This window comes from Arachis hypogaea, chromosome 7 (assembly GCF_003086295.3).
Source record: "Arachis hypogaea cultivar Tifrunner chromosome 7, arahy.Tifrunner.gnm2.J5K5, whole genome shotgun sequence".
Lineage (NCBI taxonomy): Eukaryota > Viridiplantae > Streptophyta > Magnoliopsida > Fabales > Fabaceae > Arachis > Arachis hypogaea.
Window position 1 is genome coordinate 76282620 of NC_092042.1, and position 19185 is coordinate 76301804.

General features: G+C 31.6%; 1 protein-coding gene across 1 annotated transcript; it reads left to right on the forward strand.

Annotated features, from left to right (window-relative positions):
• Window positions 1-4894: 4894 nt before the first annotated feature.
• LOC112701619 (secreted RxLR effector protein 161-like) lies at window positions 4895-5470 on the forward strand. Its single transcript, XM_025752358.1, has one exon. The coding sequence runs from the start codon at window positions 4895-4897 to the stop codon at window positions 5468-5470; it is 576 nt and encodes a 191-aa protein (XP_025608143.1).
• Window positions 5471-19185: the final 13715 nt, after the last annotated feature.

A 19185-nucleotide genomic window follows, 5' to 3' on the forward strand; every position in this document is an offset into this window, starting at 1 on the left:
CCACACAAACATGGCTCATAAAAACACCTCATTTTTTTATCGATCAACATCATGAACATTTCAAGTACCAAAAAAAAAACATCATGAACATTTCATACCTTCCGTTATTTTTTTTCCTATAAGATTTTTATTTCTTTTTTATGGAAAAATGAAATAAAAATTTGTACACATTTTGTTTCCATTTATTATTATTATTATTATTATTATTATTATTATCACTTTTTTTTGTTAAAATCTATAAAATACGGACACTTTTGTTGAGTTGCCATATTTGCGTGTCAGACATATTTCGAACACGACACTCATACGTGTCTGTTGTGTCCAACCGTGTCTTAATAAAAAATAAAAACTTCTTTTTCGGACACACTTGGACACACCTAAATACCATCACGTGTCAACGTATCCAATCTTATTCTTAACATATATTTTTAAAATAAATTTAGATATAGTATATATTATTATTTATTAAAACAAATAATATTTTAAATACTTGATATAATTAAAATAAGACATTAAAAATAATTAAAAAATTTAATTTATATTTTAATATTAATAAACTATCAAAATATCATTACGATTTATCTAAAAAATACTTTATATTTTATATATATGCGTGTCCCCGTGTCATATAAGATTTTAAAATTCGCGTGTCAGCGTATCTCGTGTCATGTCGTATCGTCCCGTGTCTGTGTCAGTGCCAGTGTCAGTGTCCGTGCATCATAGATCTTAAAACAAAGCCCATCTTTTTTCTATCTTTCCATATCTTTTTTTTACTAGTAAAATTAATTTTTTATTTTTTTCACTATTATTTAACTAAAACGAAATAAAATAACAGATAAAAATATACACAGATGCTCTATGCACGAGAAGTAAGTGACTTTATTCTTCAACAAAATAAAAATATTAATATAAAAATTAATAATTAAATTAATTATTTATTATTTTACATATATAACACATTTAAAATAATAAGATTATAGAGAAGGATATGTGTGTGTAAGCTAAGCACTAAGCACGTGTGAAAATATGCTAAGCTAGGCTGTTAGATGTAGTTACATTCCCTCCCTCTGAGTCAGTTAGTTTTCCCTTTCTATTCTGTATGAGCTGGCAAAAGTAGTTGCTCTACAACTAACTTAGTTAGCCTATATAACCTACAATTGTAGCTTGCACTGATTGATCATAACTGAATCACATGCTTTCCACTCTAATTCAGTTTCAGTCTCACTCATTCTCTTCCTCACACTCTCAATATCTCTCTCAGTTCTCTCTTCTTCTCAAGATTACTTCACAAGTTTCTGATATCCTTTCATGGTATCAGAGCTTGGTCCAATGGCTACCAGCGAAAACTCTGCACTAGCACACTTAGCTCAAACGGCGAGTGCTCCAGGATTCACAGTGACACCGATCTATATGAAGCTTGACAACAACAATTTTTTGCAGTGGAAAGATCAGGTTGAGGCAATGATTGAAGGCAACGACCTCCTTGATCACATTACAGGAGCCAGGAGTCCACGACAGCTACTTGACAATGGAGAACTCAATCCAGGATACCAGAAATAGAAGAAACAGGATGCTCTCTTGAAATCCTGGTTGCTATCTTCCATGACCACACCATTCACAACTTGAATGGTTGGGTGTACATACACGTTTCAGATTTGGAACAGGTTAAAAAGTCATTTTTCGTTACAAATCAAAGCTAGAGTAATACAATTGAAAAATTAGCTTAGCAGTACAAGAATAGGTGCTTCAGTGAATGATTATGTTTTAAAGATCAAAAGCATAATTGATGCATTGACATCAGTAGGAGAACTTGTAAGTGAAAGTGAACATGTAAATGCAATTCTCCATGGCTTAACTGAAGATTATGCACCTATTCTGACTTCCATTCTGACAAGATCCCAAGGAATTACAGTTGGTGAGTTAGAAGCAGTGCTTTTTGCACATGAAAGCATGTTAGAGAGGTTCAGAAAGCCAGAATTCGATCACCTATTGCAAGCAAATGTTGCTCAATCCAGCCACACAAATCAATTTGATCAGGATGTGTATCAAGCCAATCTTGCACAAAGAGGAGGATACAGAAGAAGCTTTCGTGGTAGAGGCAGGTTTCAGAACTCTAGAAATCCAAGAAGTCAACAAGGCTATGGCAGAACCCAGTCTTCACATCAAGAAAGGGGACAACAACCTCAATTTAACAGGTCAGGAATTTAGAATTATGAAGGTTTTGGCAGAACTCAGTACCAAAATTATGAAAGAATGCAAGAAAGGTCTCAATGCCAGTTATGCAACAAATATGGACACACGGCACGGCTTTTCTGGTACAGATATGATGATGATAATGAGCCTTACACACAACCTCATCACAGAGATAATTATGCACAAAGACAGCAGCAGGATGAGCAACCAAAAGCCAACTTCAGCAGTGTGTTGGCTAATCCTGCAACCATTCATGATTCAGTTTGGTATCCAGACTCTGGAGCTACACACCACAATCCACATGACTGCAAATCCAGAAATCATGGCTGAAAAAGAAAATTATGCAGGCACGGAACAAGTTGGAAATGGTACAGGTTTGGCTATTAATTGTGTTGGAAAAGCCCTCTTCAAAACTGATTTGAGCTCTAGGAATCTAATAATGCAAAAACTGTTATTGGTTCCAGATATAACTAAAAACCTACTCAGTGTTTACCAATTTTGCTGTGATAATAAGGTGTTTTTGAATTCCACTCACATGGTTGCTTTGTTAAATCTCAGGCCACAAATGAGGTCATTCTTCAAGGAGATGTTGTCAGAGGAATGTATAGGCTATTGAACTTTCACCCAGTTAACCCACCTTCTGCCTTCACTGGTTCCCTGGAGGCAGCAACAAATAAATACACACTTTGGCATGCTAGACTTGGGCATGCTTCAGAAGCAGTAGTATCTAAAATTCTAAAGCTGTGTAATCTCCCATTATCGCCAAATAAGTCAATATGCAGTTCCTGCTACATTGACAAGTCACACACTTTACCCTTTCCTAAGTCTAGAACTGTGTATAATGCTCCACTAGAACTTGTATATTCTGATATCTGGGGGCCATCCCCCCTACCTGATTCTAATAGAAATAATTACTTTGTGAACTTTATTCATGCATTTTCTCGATTCACATGGTTATATCTCATAAGAAATATAGCTAAATTAAAATCAGTTTTCTTGCATTTTTAACATATGGCTGAGTTACAATTAAATGCCAAACTAAAGTGTATTCAAAGTGATAATGCTGCAGAATATGTGAGTCTCTCTAAGTTACTGCATGAACAAGGAATCATACACAGGTTTTCTTGTGCCCACATACATCAGCAGAATGGCACAGCTGAAAGGAAGCATAGGCATGTTGTGGAGATGGGCCTTACAATGCTTGCTGCAGCCTCCTTACCCATCAGATTCTGGGGTGATGCTTTCACAACAGCAGTGAAGATCATCAATGTCGTTTCCACACCAGTGCTAGATGGAGTCTCACCAACTGAGAAACTATTTGCAAGGCAACTAAATTATGAGGAGCTAAAGGTGTTTGGCTGTTCATGTTTTCCACACCTAAGGCCTTTCAATAAAAACAAGTTACAATTCAGGTCTTCAGAATGTGTATTCATTGGACATGCCACCTCTCATAAGGGATATAAGTGCTTGACAAGTTCAGGGAAGGTAGTCATCAGCCACAATGTAGTCTTTGATGAAGAAAAATTTCCCTTCAAAGACTCACAATCTGCCTTAACAACCAAAGCTCACCAACTCAGCCCCCACCTTATTACCCCCTACCACCACTTCAACTCCTACCAAAATAGACTCAACCCACCCCTGCCAATACTCATCAAACAACTTCCTCCTCTCCATTACCTACTCAACTCCCTCAACATAATCCTGCCTCCCTGCACCCAGCACCCTCAACCTCTAACTCCTCTTCTCAGCTTCAATCCTTACAGCATACAGCACCCTCAGACTCTCCTACCCCATTTTCTATCTCAGACCTGGAAATTGTTCCTCCTTGTGCTTTACCACCAGTAACTAATGCCACAAATGTTCATCCTATGGTAACAAGAAGCAAAACTGGCTCCCTCAGGCCAAAAGCCTTCCAAGCTGCAGTAGAACCTCAAAGTGTGCAACAAGCACTAATAGATCCTGCCTGGAAGCAGGCAATGGATGTTGAATTCGAAGCCTTGCAAAGGAACAATACTTGGCAGCTTGTTCCCCTGCCCCTTGGCAGAGAAGCCATAGGCAGTAAGTGGATTTTTCGCATTAAATACAATGCAGATGGAAGCCTACAAAAGCACAAAACTTGCCTGGTTGCTCAAGATTTCTCCCAAAGACCTGGATTTGATTTTACTGAGACCTATAGCCTAGTTGTGAAGCCAACCTCAATCAGGATCATCCTGTCCATAGCCCTGGCCAGAGGATGGTCAATCAGGCAAGTAGATGTGAACAATGCCTTTCTGCATGGAGAGCTCACTAAAGACGTTTATATGAAGCAGCCACAAGAATATATTGCCAATGACAACAGCTTAGTTTGCAAGCTCAGAAAAGCCCTCTATGGTCTCAAGCAGGCACCTAGAGCCTGGTATCATAAGCTATCCTCAGCTCTTCTAAATCTTGGCTTCTCACCAACAAAGTCAGATGTCTCAGTATTTGTCCAGCAATCAGAGACGTCACTCACCTATGTCCTCATCTATGTTGATGACATAATTGTAATTGGAAACTGTCCAACAATTCTCGTTGCAGTCACTCAACAACTCAACTCAGCCTTTGCATTAAAGGACATGGGAGAGCTGCACTACTTCCTAGGCATCCAAGTGATCAGGACTGAGGATGGAGGCCTGATGATGTCTCAAGGCAAATATGTGCAGGACCTACTTACAAAGCTGGCATGAATGACTGCAAGCCATGTGCAACACCACTACATTCAACTCTTAAGATTCAGGCCACTGGAGGTGCTGTGTTTGACAACCCTCAACTTTATCATTCTGTAGTGGGAAGCTTGCAATATCTCACCGTAACTAGGCCAGACTTGGCCTATAGTGTAAACAAGGTTGCACAGTTTATGCAATCTCCTCTAGAGGCACACTGGAAACTAGTTAAAAGAGTACTGCAGTATGTGCAAGGTACAGCTGCATATGGCCTTAAGATTCATAAGGATCCATCCCTAAAGATCATAGCTTATTGTGACTCAGACTGGGCTGGTGATCCAAATGACAGAAAGTCAGTTGGTGATTTTTGTGTCTTCATGGGAAGGAATCTAGTATCTTGGCAGTCAAAGAAGCAAGGAGTGGTGGCCAGATCAAGCACTGAGGCTGAGTACAGAGCACTGGCAGACCTTGTGGCAGAACTAATATGGATAAAAGATCTAATAGGAGAGCTAAAGTGGTCAATTCCAGAAGCACCTACGGCATACTGTAATAATCAGAGTGTTGTACTCCTAGCAACAAATCCAAATTTACATTAAAAAATAAAACACTTCGAAATAGACCTGCACTTTGTAAGAGACCATGTCACAAGCAAAGTGGTTTAGGTATGTCATGTTCCGAGTTCAGTCCAAGTACCAGACACCCTCACCAAAGTTCTCCCCTCTGCAGTGTTCATTCAGCTTCGAGACAAGCTTAAAGTGCAAAAGGTGGAAAACTCAGCAAATTCAAAATGGCAGGGTCATGATAGAGTATGCAGAGAAGATAAATGCAAGGGTCACATAGAGAAGGATATGTGTGTGTAAGCTAAGCACTAAGCCCGTGTGAAAATATACTAAGCTAGGCTGTTAGATGCAGTTACATTCCCTCTCTCTGAGTCAGTTAGTTTCCCCCTTTCTGTTCTGTATGAGCTGGCAAAAGTAGTTACTCTACAACTAACTTAGTTAGCCTATATAACCTGCAATTGTAGCTTGCACTGATTGATCATAACTGAATCATATGCTTTCCACTCTAATTCAGTTTCAGTCTCACTCATTCTCTTCCTCACACTCTCAATATCTCTCTCAGTTCTCTCTTCTTCTCAAGATTACTTCACAAGTTTTTGATATCCTTTCAAAGATAATATATAAAATATTTTTGGTACACACTAATATTATTAGGCCTACAACCTAATATTATTAGAGTTATTCTTATTAGGCCTACAACCTATTATTATTATTGTTAAAGTAATTACCTAAATCAGTCTTCGAAAATTTTAAAAGCGGATATTTTAGTCCCTAAAAAAATTAATACACAGATCAATTTCTAAGGTTTTAGTTCGGTAGACAAATCAGTCCTCAATTCATTTTTCGGTAGAGTAATTACCAAATCAGTCCCTAAAGATTTTAAAAACGAATATTTTAGTCCCCAAAGAAAATTAATACACGGATAAATCCCTAACGTTTTTCTCTGTTAGACATAATAGTCTCCCGTCTATTTTACTTTTACTATCTATCGACCTTCATTATTATTAACTTAGTTTTGTGCATGTAGACAATGACATTAGCATATTAATACACTCTTTTCATTCGAAACAAGTAAGGTGAATAATGATGAATTTGAATCCTCTAAATTTTGAATTTTCACTTTATAGAATAAAGTGTGATCTCTCACCATTTATTTTATAGGTGAGACCAAGAGAAAATATGAGAGAAAAATTATTTAAGGGCGAGAGATCACACTTTGTCTTCTAAAGTTAAAATTCAAAATTTAGAGAATCTAAATCGAATAATGATGCTCTGAAATCCAAATTAAAACATTTTCATTTAATATAAACATATCTTTTAAAATAGGACATCTTTTAATTATATTAGACAAAAATATCAAATGATTTTAACATTGAATTTCTTGTAGAATAACCTCTAATAATTTTATTATTATTATTATTATTTAATTTAACTTTTTTTTTAGACGAAAAACTGTTATGTTTAATGGAAAAAACGTTAGAAATTGATTTGTATATTAATTTTTTAGAACTAAATTATCTGCTTTTAAAATTTTTTGAGACGGATCTGGGTAATTACTCTGCCAAAAAATGAACGAGAACTGATTTGTCTACCAGAGTAGAATCTTAGAAATTGATTTGTGTATTAATTTTTTTTGAAGACTAAAATATCCGCTTTTAAAATTCTTAGGAATTGATTTGGATAATTATTCTTAAAACAATGATAATAACATTAACAATTATAATAATAAGAATAATAGTAATAATAATTTTAATAATCAAAATAATGCTAATACTAATTATAACAATAATGATAATAGAGATATTATAATAATAGCAGTAACAATAATAATGACCCTAATGAAAACAATAACAGCAATAATAAGTAAAATAATAATTATAACAATAATAAAAAAGAACAATATAATAGACCAAAAAAAAAAAAACTAGTATAAAAGTTAAGATTATTGCAAGAAAGATAATATTAGCTATGATCATAAAGTTAACTTATATTTAAATTTATCTCAATTACTACAATTCAATATTTACGAACCGATCTTTATATTTTTTGGATATCTTTATTTATTGTCTAGTCCTTTAAGGTTCAGATTATACTTTTTTCACCAAAGAAAACTCCTATATTATAACATGGGATTTGAAGTTTTTTTAGGTGAAAAAAAAGTATAATCGAGATTTTAAAAAACTAAAAAATAAATGAAGATAACAAAAAACATATGAGTCAGTTTGGAAAGAGTGGAATTCAGCAAATGGGATAAATTTGGATATATCCTTCTTGCATCCTTAGCTTTTAGACTGTTTTTTTTTCTTATTTTATTATTATTATAATTATTATTTTACTTATATTATTACTTTTATTATTCTCATTAGTATCATTATTATCGATACTGTTATTATTATAATATCTTTATTATCATTATTACTGTTATAATTAGTATTAGTATTTTTTTATTATTAAAATTATTATTACTATTATTCTTATTATTATAATTATTAATATTATTATCATTGTTTTTATTGTCAATATTACGACAATAATAATAATAATAGGTTATAGGCCTAAAAAAAATTATCTTAAAAAATCAAAACCAAAAACTGTAATTCTAAGCGTAATTTGAAGACATATATTTAATTTATTTTTTAATAAAAAATTGTTAATTTTATTAGAATATGATTATTATTTCTGTTATTGTTGTATATCTATCTATTTAGCCGATATATTTCGAGCGGCTTTTAATTAAGATTCTTAAAAGATTAGTTTTTTTCTTACAATTAGTATTTTGTTCCAAAATAAAATTAATTATTAATTTATTAATTATTCACTATTATTTACTATTACTTCATTCCTTATTTACTCCATAATTAAAGTACGAAGAGTTAGTGACACCACAAAACATCATGTATTTACAGTGACAAAAAATTAGTTTTATTGATTTATTTCAACAACTCAATTTTTCTTAAATAATAACCTCATTTTTTTATTGATGAGACGATATTATATTTGTAATTTTACGGTTATTATCAAAACAATAAATAGATTAAAAAATATTTTTCTATTTTTTTTTACATGAAATTTTTTTATTCTTTCTTTTTGGATTGAAATTTTCTTTACTCTTATTAATTGTAAATATATATTTCTTTTTCTTTCACTTGAATAAATATATAATTTTTTTTAATAAATAAATATATATTTTAAACAACTACTATTTAATTATCCAATCTGAACAGATTAAAAAAATAATTCAAATAAATTTCTTTATAATAATCTAAGCCAATGGAAATATTATTGAATATCTTTCGTCAAGAAGAGCTAGTTATAAAATAAAAGCTACTAAAGCCCAATAACCTTTGAACCTCTTACATAAGCACCCTAACCTTGACCAAAAAAAAAAAAAAAAGCACCCTAACCAATATTGAATTCGCTAAACCAAACGAACCGCTGCCGCATCATACCGATTTATAATTACAATAAATTATGGGTCAGATATACAAATAATATTCCATGTACGGAATTAATTTACACCACACAATTAGAATATTTCTACATGGTCCTTAGAGAACCAGATGCAGGTTTTCCTACCATAGACAATTTCATGTTATTGACACATTTGAATTTGGATCCTCTAAATTTGTACATTATCTTTTAAAGTACAAATTCAAAATTTAGAAGATGCAAATTCCACACATTTAGATCCTCCTTGATTTATAATTTTATATATTGCATCGAATTTGACGGTAGAAGTTTTATATTGTTTTGTTGGTATAAATATTTTAACAGATTAATCTTTATGCAGAAAACAAATTTTTGTATTAGATTAAATTTAATCATTTACTATTAAATATAGATAGAAGTATTCTTTAAATGCTTTATGCATAAATATACTTATTAAAATTGTTAGAGTATGATTGTATGCTTACACATTGCAAGTAATAGGGTTCAAATTTTTATATTTGATACAAACTAGCTACCTAAAATTGTTGTATCTATGATTTCCTATCAATTATGGTGTTTTGACAGTAATCTAAAGGTTTAAGATCTAATTTTGGAAGTAGAACCAACTATTTTTGCAACAGTCAAAGGAGTATATCAGAATTATAGTTTGACATGAGAAAGAAGGAATAGAATTTGATAGCGATCATGAATATACATGCGAAGTGAAAATTTTTAAAAATAATGATAATGACTAATCTTTAGTGATAAAAATAAACAATATTTCACATAATTTTAAAGTATTACAAAGTTTAAACAACCTTTGTAAAATTTCAAAAGATTAAGCTTAAACAACTTGACAACAAGAAAAAAAAAAAAAGACAATTTTGTAGAGAAATTAAATTGCAAAAATGAAAGAACATAAAAGAAATATAATGTGAAAGAAAATTACTCCGAATAAGATTTAGAGAAATGCACAAAATTTTTTTGAGATGTATGAGAGTTAAAATTTATTCTGAGACAATAATTTCTAACCCTTTGCTAGTCCTCCATATCCCTGTTTATAAAACTTGAGCAGCACTAACCGTTTTCGCCAAGAAACTTGTTTGCTTCCAAGATTTGAAACCTTTCGATTCTGACTTCTCGACCATAATCCATAAACAACTTTGATCTCTCTTAGGCTCGCAACCATCACAAATTTTTAAGGCTTTTTTTTTTATGTATATTTTTCTTTATCTAGATATCAACTTGATCATATATTTAATTAGGACGGTCAAATAGGTCAGACCGACCTGTTTAAACTTAATCCGTCTAAATTCGTAGATTACATGTACTAATCTGTTTATTTTTTGTTTATTCAAAAATTTCAATTTTGAGGTTCCGACTATTTATTAGTGGTCTTTTATTTTTTATGTTTAAGAAAATAAAAAAATCCAATTTTAAACTAAAAATTTTTTGGACAAAATGTCACTTTTGAACAAAAATTTAAACAAATAGAGTTTTGTTAATAAATGGATTGGATCTTTAAGTCGAACAAAAAATATTGAAGAGACAAAAATCTATATAATTTACTATTTTTTTAATTAATCGGACTCAATCCATTTAATCCAAATTTTAAATGAATTCGAGAAATAAAAGTTCATTCATTTTAATGATTAAATAGAGGAAGTCACTCAAATAAAGATGTTTAAAATATCTTTTTTTTTAAAAATATTTTTTAGTAATTAAAATTTAATACATATAATCGATTAAATTGTGCTATTTATGTCAAAATTAGATCAGACAAATTAATTTGATTGAAAAATTAATAAACCAAACATTGAATTGATCTAAATTAATATTCTTTTTTTATAAAAAATGACTATAATAACCCTATTATAAAAATTGACTAAAATATATTATATATATTTTTAAAAATCGTAAATCCTAACCTTATAACGACATAGAGAAAAGAGAATGGTTATTCTCAAAATAATAATAATAATGGATGGAAATCAGTGGCTAAGAAAAGGAAAGTTGAATTTTGACCTCTTTTAATTTTGCTCTTCAACCTAGGATTCTGCTGAGATAATTTGAGTAAAAGACAAGAGTTACTTTGGTTTTGTCTCTTGACATGGTAAGAGCTGAAACAGATTTACGAGTAAAGTGTATTACAGTGAAGTATAATTGGATAGTAGAATTAAGAGATACTTTTGTTTTGTCTTTTAAAGTGCAAAACCAAAAATAGAAAAGAGAAAAAGAAATGACACACAAATGTATCAGCTACTCAATGTAATGTAGCCTAAATCCAATCTCCATCACAATTATGACCGAATTTCACTATCTCTCAACAAAAATACATTCACCAATTCTCCCTAGAATTCTAACCAATCCTATCTGGAACACATCTAGTTCTAACTCAAACTTGACTAGGAACTCACCCTAATAACTTTTCAACTGTAAAGTGCTAACCTAGCTTGCAAGAAAATCCTCTCAGGATCATGCCAACAAAATAGAAAAAACTCAAAGAATTTTTAGAATAAACATATGACTTTTTCTCCAAGTTTAACTCTCTTGTCTTTTTTCACTTAATGACTTTTTTTTACATACAAACATCACTGTTTTGCCTTTTTTACCATTAAAACATAGAAAGACTAGACTAGAAAATGAGATACTAAATGAGAATCATGTAGGAGAAGAATAAACAGCTCAGTGAACTATGAAAATCCAAACAATTGTGTTCTCACTCCTTACTCTAATCTTTAGCCGTTCACCCTTTTAATAGAGGAGTGAAGCATTCAGAGTAAAATTTGCTTCAGCACTTTGTTTGACTTCTCCTAAAAATCAGTAGTAGCAACAATATTCACATATGAGAGATGGAGTAGAAGCACTGATTAGGCAGTGCATGCAGCCATACCTTCCATCTTCTTTTCTAACCTTTTTCAAATTGATTCTTAAATCTGAATTGTGTATTCTTTCTTTAACTCCAAGTTTGATTTTTGATTGTTGATTCACGGCAGAGTTTCATCATCTTCAACATTTTCAGCTTTTTACTTCTAGGCTTGCAAAGGGATTATTTCTTTGCCAAACTTCAATGAAACACAAATCCAAAAATTTCTTTTTGTGATTTGTCCTTAGATGTGATCTTATCTTTTGTCCTAACTTCTTTGACCTTCTCCTCTTTTGTTTGAAATTGAAAACTTTGTTTTTTGTTCTTTAATTTGCCTTAGTTTTAGAGTTTTTTTCTTTTTTCAAAGAGTTCACATGAATGATATGAAAGAAAAGAGAAGAGAGAGAAGATAAAGTTTGGTTTGGTGGTGTAGAGATTTGTTCAAATAAAATAGAACTTGAATTACTTGGTTATTATCTAAGTGAATGAATAAATTTGAATGTTGACCACCGTTTAAACTTATGTTTGGATATGGGTTTATTTATGTTCTTGGACCAAATTTTTTTCTTTTCTTCATTTGGATTGATTTTTGCTTTTGTTTCTTATGAAAAACATTTGTGATGGTAGCAAATGAATTTTGGGCCATGATTGAGTGTGTGGGTCGAATATCATTTGACTTGTATCATTATTTCTTGAATTAGTTTCAATTCAATTTATTTTTTGCATACTAAATAAAATAAATTATATATAGCAATTGACTTTTAATATATTAATGTTTAGTCATCATCTTAAAATGTTTTAATTCTTTAAACTCAACAATAACAATAATAATAATAACAATAATAATAATAATAATAATAATAATAATAATAATAATAATATTTTAATAAATTTTTATAACAAATATATTATAATTATTTTTTATACAAAAATATTAATTTAGACTAGTTTAAAGTATAATTTATTAATTTTTTAATTAAATTAATTTATTTAATCTAATTTTTATAAAAATAATATAATTTTATTAACTATATATATATTTAATTTTAATTAATAAAAAATATTTTTAATAAAATAATATTTTAAATATTTTTATTTGAGTGCCTTCAATAAATTGATTAGACAAATTTAGTCAATTTTAATTATTTTGGAGTCAACTTCCTTCTTTTCGAATATCATTTGAGAGTTCACTACCAATTATATTTTCTGAGCAAAAATATCATTAATGGAATCGTTGAAATAATTTCCGTCACATGCAAATAAACAAAAATCTTACAACTAAAAAGGGGCTAAATTAATTATTTAATTGGTGTAACTAAACATCATATTTAGAAGGATCAATCGATCATGCAGTTCCAACCTCCTATTTAGTTAGTACCCTAAACATCATACTCAGAAGTACTGATACTGAGGTTGGGCCTTTTGCTTTAACTGTGTAATTAATGGATTGATAATCATTTATATTTTATCATATAGAGGAGGATAATTTTGGAATTTCACATCCATGGTCCATGACCCGAGAAGATGGGGAATACCAGGTCAAATGCCACCTCAAGTCTTTTATTCTCAGTTTCCTTTTGCAATAAAATGTAACAACATAATACATAATACATTGAACCTTTCACAACTTCATTACATAAGGCAACACATCATTTTTTTTTTTTTTGGTGACTAGCTACACATCATTTTATGTAAACAGACTGGGTCGCATTTATTAAAAATGATAATATTTTTATCATAAAATGTGGGTTAAGGAGTAAAAAATGTTGAGAAATTCAATCTTTTAATTATCTTCTTAATTAAAATGTAAATAACACAATGACGTAAGATTTCTAATTATGATTTTTAAATTAAATCTTAATTTTATTCCTAATAATTAAAGTATCTAATTTTCATCTTAAAAAATTTAATTTATTCTATTTGAAATTGATATTTTATTCAATTAAAAAGAATAAAAGATAGATATGTCACTTTTTTCATGTGACCTTGGTAACAAGTTTGGGAGCTGGTGGGTGCATTCAGTGTGATGCATAAATACTCATAAGAATATAGAATATGATACTATATGAAATATGTAGATATACAAATTTAAAATTTTTATAAGACATAAAAATAAGATACTATATGAAATATATAGATATACAAATTAAAATTTTTTTATAAGACATGAAAATACGATATATATATATATATAATTTTTTAGATAAATTATAATAATATTTTTAATTATATAAAATATTTTTTGTTTTAATAATTAATAATATATACTATTTTTAAACTCATTTCAAGAATACATAGTAAGAATAAAATTAAACACATTGATATGTAATGATATTTAGATGTGTTCAAACGTATTTAAAAAAATTATTAAGATACGATTGGATATAAAAGACATATGTGTTGAACAAATATCAATAAATATTATGTCCAAAATGTGTTCGACATGTGAATATGACAAATAAAAGAAGTACCTATACTTCACCCGTGCATTGAAATTTATTAATTTAAGGGTTAAGTATTATTTTCATCCTAATCAAAATTCTCTCCGACCTTTTTTTGTTATTAAAATCATTATCAACGTTACAAAACGTTATTATATCGTCCTTTTGTCTATAAATAACATTTTTTGGACAATTTTATCCTTAAACAAAAAAAATTTCCATTCTCACCACTAACCTCCCCTCTGCATCATCAATTATCACCATTGCCACCATCACACCACTCTTCATCCATCCATCAATCTAAACCCATCACAACACCACCTCTCCATCCAAACAACACCAACAATAGCAACAACAACTCAATGACAATAACAACTAAGAAGTTATATTTTTCATTTCATCTCCATTAAATTACTAGCAATGCTATAACACAGTACAGTGTTTAAAATCTTACCATTTAAGTCTTAATTCAGACATACATATATTATTTGGGGTAATGTAGATTATCAATTAGAAGATAGATTATTCTAGAATCATCAATTACTAGTAACATGGCACAACCAAGCAAATTAATCAAACATTAGCGATAATTCAAATAGATTACTTGAATTAACTAGGTTAAAAAGAGACTAACCACCATGATAAGGAGAAGCGGTGATGAAGCTTTAGAAAAAGTAAAGCAGTGAAGTAGAGAAGGGAGGTATGTGCAATCACAGGCTCAAAATTTAATTATAATTTAAAGATCTTCGAACAAAAATAATAAAAACACTAATGTATATGTTCTTCAAAAATAAAATAAAAAATAGGAAGAAGAAAATAAGAACATCGAACAAGAAAAGAGAGCAAGGGAAGAAAATAGGAACAGGGAATTGGAGGCAGTGAAGAGTGTGGCTGAGTTGGTCTGTTGAGGCCGACAGAGACGGTGGAATAGGAGACCCAACTCGAGATTCAACTTTAAAATAAAATCTTTGGAGTTGACACTGGAGTAAGAGACCCAAATCGGCGGCTTGAGTTGAAATGACGCCGTTGAGATCGATGCCAACATGGTTGTCGTTGAAGACTAAGGAGGGTCGGGATCACCGAGGGAATGGTCGTCGTGGAAGATGAGAAAAGTGAGGCTGATGCCAATAGAGGAATGGTTGAAGTTGGTGATGGAGAGAGATAGGAAAGTTGTAAAAGGAGGCAGAGGACGGAGGTAGTAGAGTGGCAAAAAGAAAGAGAAAAAGAATTTTGGGAGGGGAAGGGAGAGTCTGAAGAGAGAGTGGCCATTAAATTACCATGGTAGGAGAAAAGGGATAGAGAGGGAAGAGAGTGAAAAGATATCCGGAAGGGGGTGGGTTTGATTTTATTTTTTCATATTATTTTTATTATTGTTAAGGGTAATTTAGTCAAAAAATTAAAATTGATGTAGAAAAGGATAATTTAATAACATTTTGTAACGTTGAAGATAATTTTAATAAGGAAAAAAAACCGGAAACGATTTTGATTTTGACCTCAAATTTTAAGAACAAAAAAAGTATTTAACCCTTAATTTAACATATGATACTTGAACAAGTGGGAAAATAAGGTAAACTCTGCGCAAATTTCTTTGTCATTGAAAATTATAATTCCATAAGTTTTAGGCACCAATTCTTCATAGCCAGAGGTTCCAACTACTTTGTGTTCGTGAAAATATTCTACAACTTAGTATGACATCAGCATATATATATATAAACTTTGTGTGTTATGCACTGATTTTTTTTTACTGAAAAATAACAATGGAATAAACAAAAAAGAGAAAATAAAGAATAGAGAACTACACTATAAGAAAAGGTTTGTCAGCACATTTTTTACTTGTCACGCTTTAAAAGTGTGGCCAAAAGTAATCAATGGCCACGTTTTTATGAGGGTGACGATTGTTTAGTGATTTGGTCACTTTTTTTAACGCTTCAAAAGCGTGGTCATAGAGTGAAACAAGTAAGCTTTTTATGAGGGTGGAAACTTATTAGTAATTTCGCTACATTTTTTTTTGCCACGCTACGGGCGCGCTTTTAAAGCATGGCAAACTATTTTTGTTATCGATACGTTTTTAAAGCGTGTCGATTTTTTCTAACTCTTTTGGCACTCCTAAAAAATGTGGCCACAAAATTTTCATAAAAAATTGAATTTTTTTTATCACTTTTAACAAAACCCTTATTCCTCATCCTACGACGCCGCACACAGAGAGAAACCCTAAATCTAAAATCACCTTCTCCCCTCAGTGGAACCCTAACTCCCTAAGTCTCTTCTCTCGCTCTCTTATCTGCCTTTTCGTTTTCTCTTCCGTCACTCTCTTCTCTCCCTCGTACACGCCAGAACCGCCGTCGCTTACAGCCTCACGCCGTCGCACAGAATCCCTTCGCACACGCCATCGTAAACTCGCACGTCTCGCGGTCTCGGTCCAAGGCATGTCCTCCTCGTCTTGTCATCTCCGTCCCGTGAACGTCTACATCATACTCTCCTGTCTTGTGAACATCGCTGTTCTCCCTGTCTCGTGAACATTGCTATCCTCCCCGTCCCGTGAACGCCGCTGTCGTTCTTCCTAATTCCTGGGTTTGTGATATTCTCCTTTTAACTATTCCGTTTTTTAAATCATCGATACCTCTCTTCTCGCTGTTAATCTTCTATTTGTTCTGGTTCTATTATTAAATTGGTTTTGCTGTGTTTAATTTGCTATTAATCTTCTATTTGTTTTGTTTTTTCTTCATTTTGCAGTACTTAAATTTCTTATTGTATTTTTTTTGTTGTAGAACTTGATCCAACTCCCTAACTCGTCGCTCATCCTTTGCGCCGTTGGCTTTGGTGGCACCATTTTGCTGTGCGTAGTACTTTTTTACTTTATCTCTGACCGCCGTTGGACGAAGAAGAAACCAATTATGAAGAAAAGGAGAGGAGTGGTTGCTCTTCAAATTATCCAAGAGGTACAAATCCTACTATTTTTTAGGGTTTTAAGTTATCATATTCATATTTGAAGTCTAAATAAATAAATTTTTTAGATAAATTCATAGTTTGTGACAAATTACACTACAAAAAAAGCCCTGTCTTAAGTGGGATCTGCATAGAAAACTATCAAGTCACTACTGGTATATGAATTGTACTGATTTCTTATATTGAAGCATATGAAATTTATTTCAACTTGGATAATGAGATTCATTCACTGGTATTCTTTTAATCTTAGTATATGAATTATACTTTATTATGACACACATGAATTTGTTCGAATATTACAGATACTTGATATAAGGTTTGAGTGATATAATCATTTGTTATTTTGTTTGGTTATAATGTAAATTGCTTATTGGAATGGTTTCTGATTTTTGTCTTTAATTTTTTTGGTAAAGAAATACTAAATGGGAGTTTCTTGAGGGTGTGAGTGTGTTTGGTGCACCGCCACCTAGAACGGTCTTGGTGCAGCAGTGTATCCGTGATAAAGGTATATTGGAAGTTCTATGCAACTATGATGCTATCTGTCTACTAAAATTAAGGTCTCTTCAAGATAAGAAAGAAGATTATCATCGCTTTATGCAACTTTTCCAACTTCTTGAAGATCATTTCTTCTTGTGTGTTTTGTGTTGTGTGTGTGTGCAACTATTCTTTTCCTTTTACTAAATTACTAATCATGCAGTAATGTTTGTTGCCACTTTGCTTTCTTAATTAGTTAATTCTTTCCTTGCCTCTTTTATTAGATAATGGTTACTGTCAGTTGGCAGTTTATAAACTAGCTTCTCTACCGTAAGTAGATGAAGGTGGGATTAAGTGATGCTTGTTACTCAATCTATTTCAAAGCATGGTAGTTTATTCTATTTTATGGTTTTGTAGTTTCTATTCAGCAGGCTTCTGCACTTCCGTTTCTGAGTTAATGTAATTTTCTGAAAATTTGGTTTTCTGATTTGGTTTCTTTGCTTTTTGATTTTTGGCTTTAGGTTTGGCAATACGAAAAAAGTGAAGAGTATGGTTTTGTCAGTGGGATCTATTGGAAAATGATGGAATTCTCCGTGATTTATTTTCCATTGATAAGGTGTTAGTTTACTCCCTTGTTATTGCTGTTGCGCTTGTGCTTGCAGGCTCTGAAACTTGGAATATCAAACTAGTCAATTTATGAGTACATTACAATATATGTTGTTGATACACCACTATTTCGTGGTACATCTTGTGCTTAATTGAGTGGATTTTATCCACTATTCTCACACTTATTCATGTAAATTGCATGTTTTATATTTTCCTTCCTAATTTTATGCTATAATTGAAAACATGTTTCTTTGGTCTTAATTTAGCTAATTTTAATCCTCTCTTATTATCATTCGATGCCATGATATGTGTGTTAAGTGTTTTCAGAGATTATAGGGCAGGAATGGCTCAGAGGATGGAAAAGGAAGCATGCGAAAGTGGAAGGAATACAAGAGCTGAAGGAACTGCAAAGCTGTCAGCCCTGACCTCTTTGCACTCAATCGATCATAACTTGAGCTACAGAGATCCAAATGAGGTGGTTTCAGTTGAGTTGAAAAGCTAACATCTGGGGATTCACAATGATATACAATTTGCCATAGTTGCCTTGCAATTAGACGATGCGCATGCGTGAAGCACGCGTACTTGTGACCTGGCGAAAGTTCAATCCACGACGCGTACGCGTGACAGAGCCACGACCTGTACGTATCAAAAATCGCTGGGGGCGATTTCTGGGCTGTTTTTGACCCAGTTTTCGGTCCAGAAAACACATATTAGAGGCTACAGAGTGGGGAAATCCATTCATTCATGATTCACTTTTCATTCACATAATTTTACGTTTAGATGTAGTTCTCTAGAGAGAGAGAGGCTCTCTCCTCTCTCTAGGTTTTAGGATTTAGGATTTCTCTTAGTTTTAGGTTTATTTCTTTCCAATCCAAGTTCAATGTTCCTTTAATTTAGTTTCTCTTATATTTTTATTTATTCTATTACTTTAATTTATGAATTCTCATGTTAGATTTGATTTCTCTTATTAATGCAATTTGAGGTATTTC

What these genes read in the sequence shown, in the direction of transcription:
- LOC112701619 (XM_025752358.1), top strand. Translation starts at nt 4,895, where the DNA reads ATGAATGACTGCAAGCCATGTGCAACACCACTACATTCAACTCTTAAG.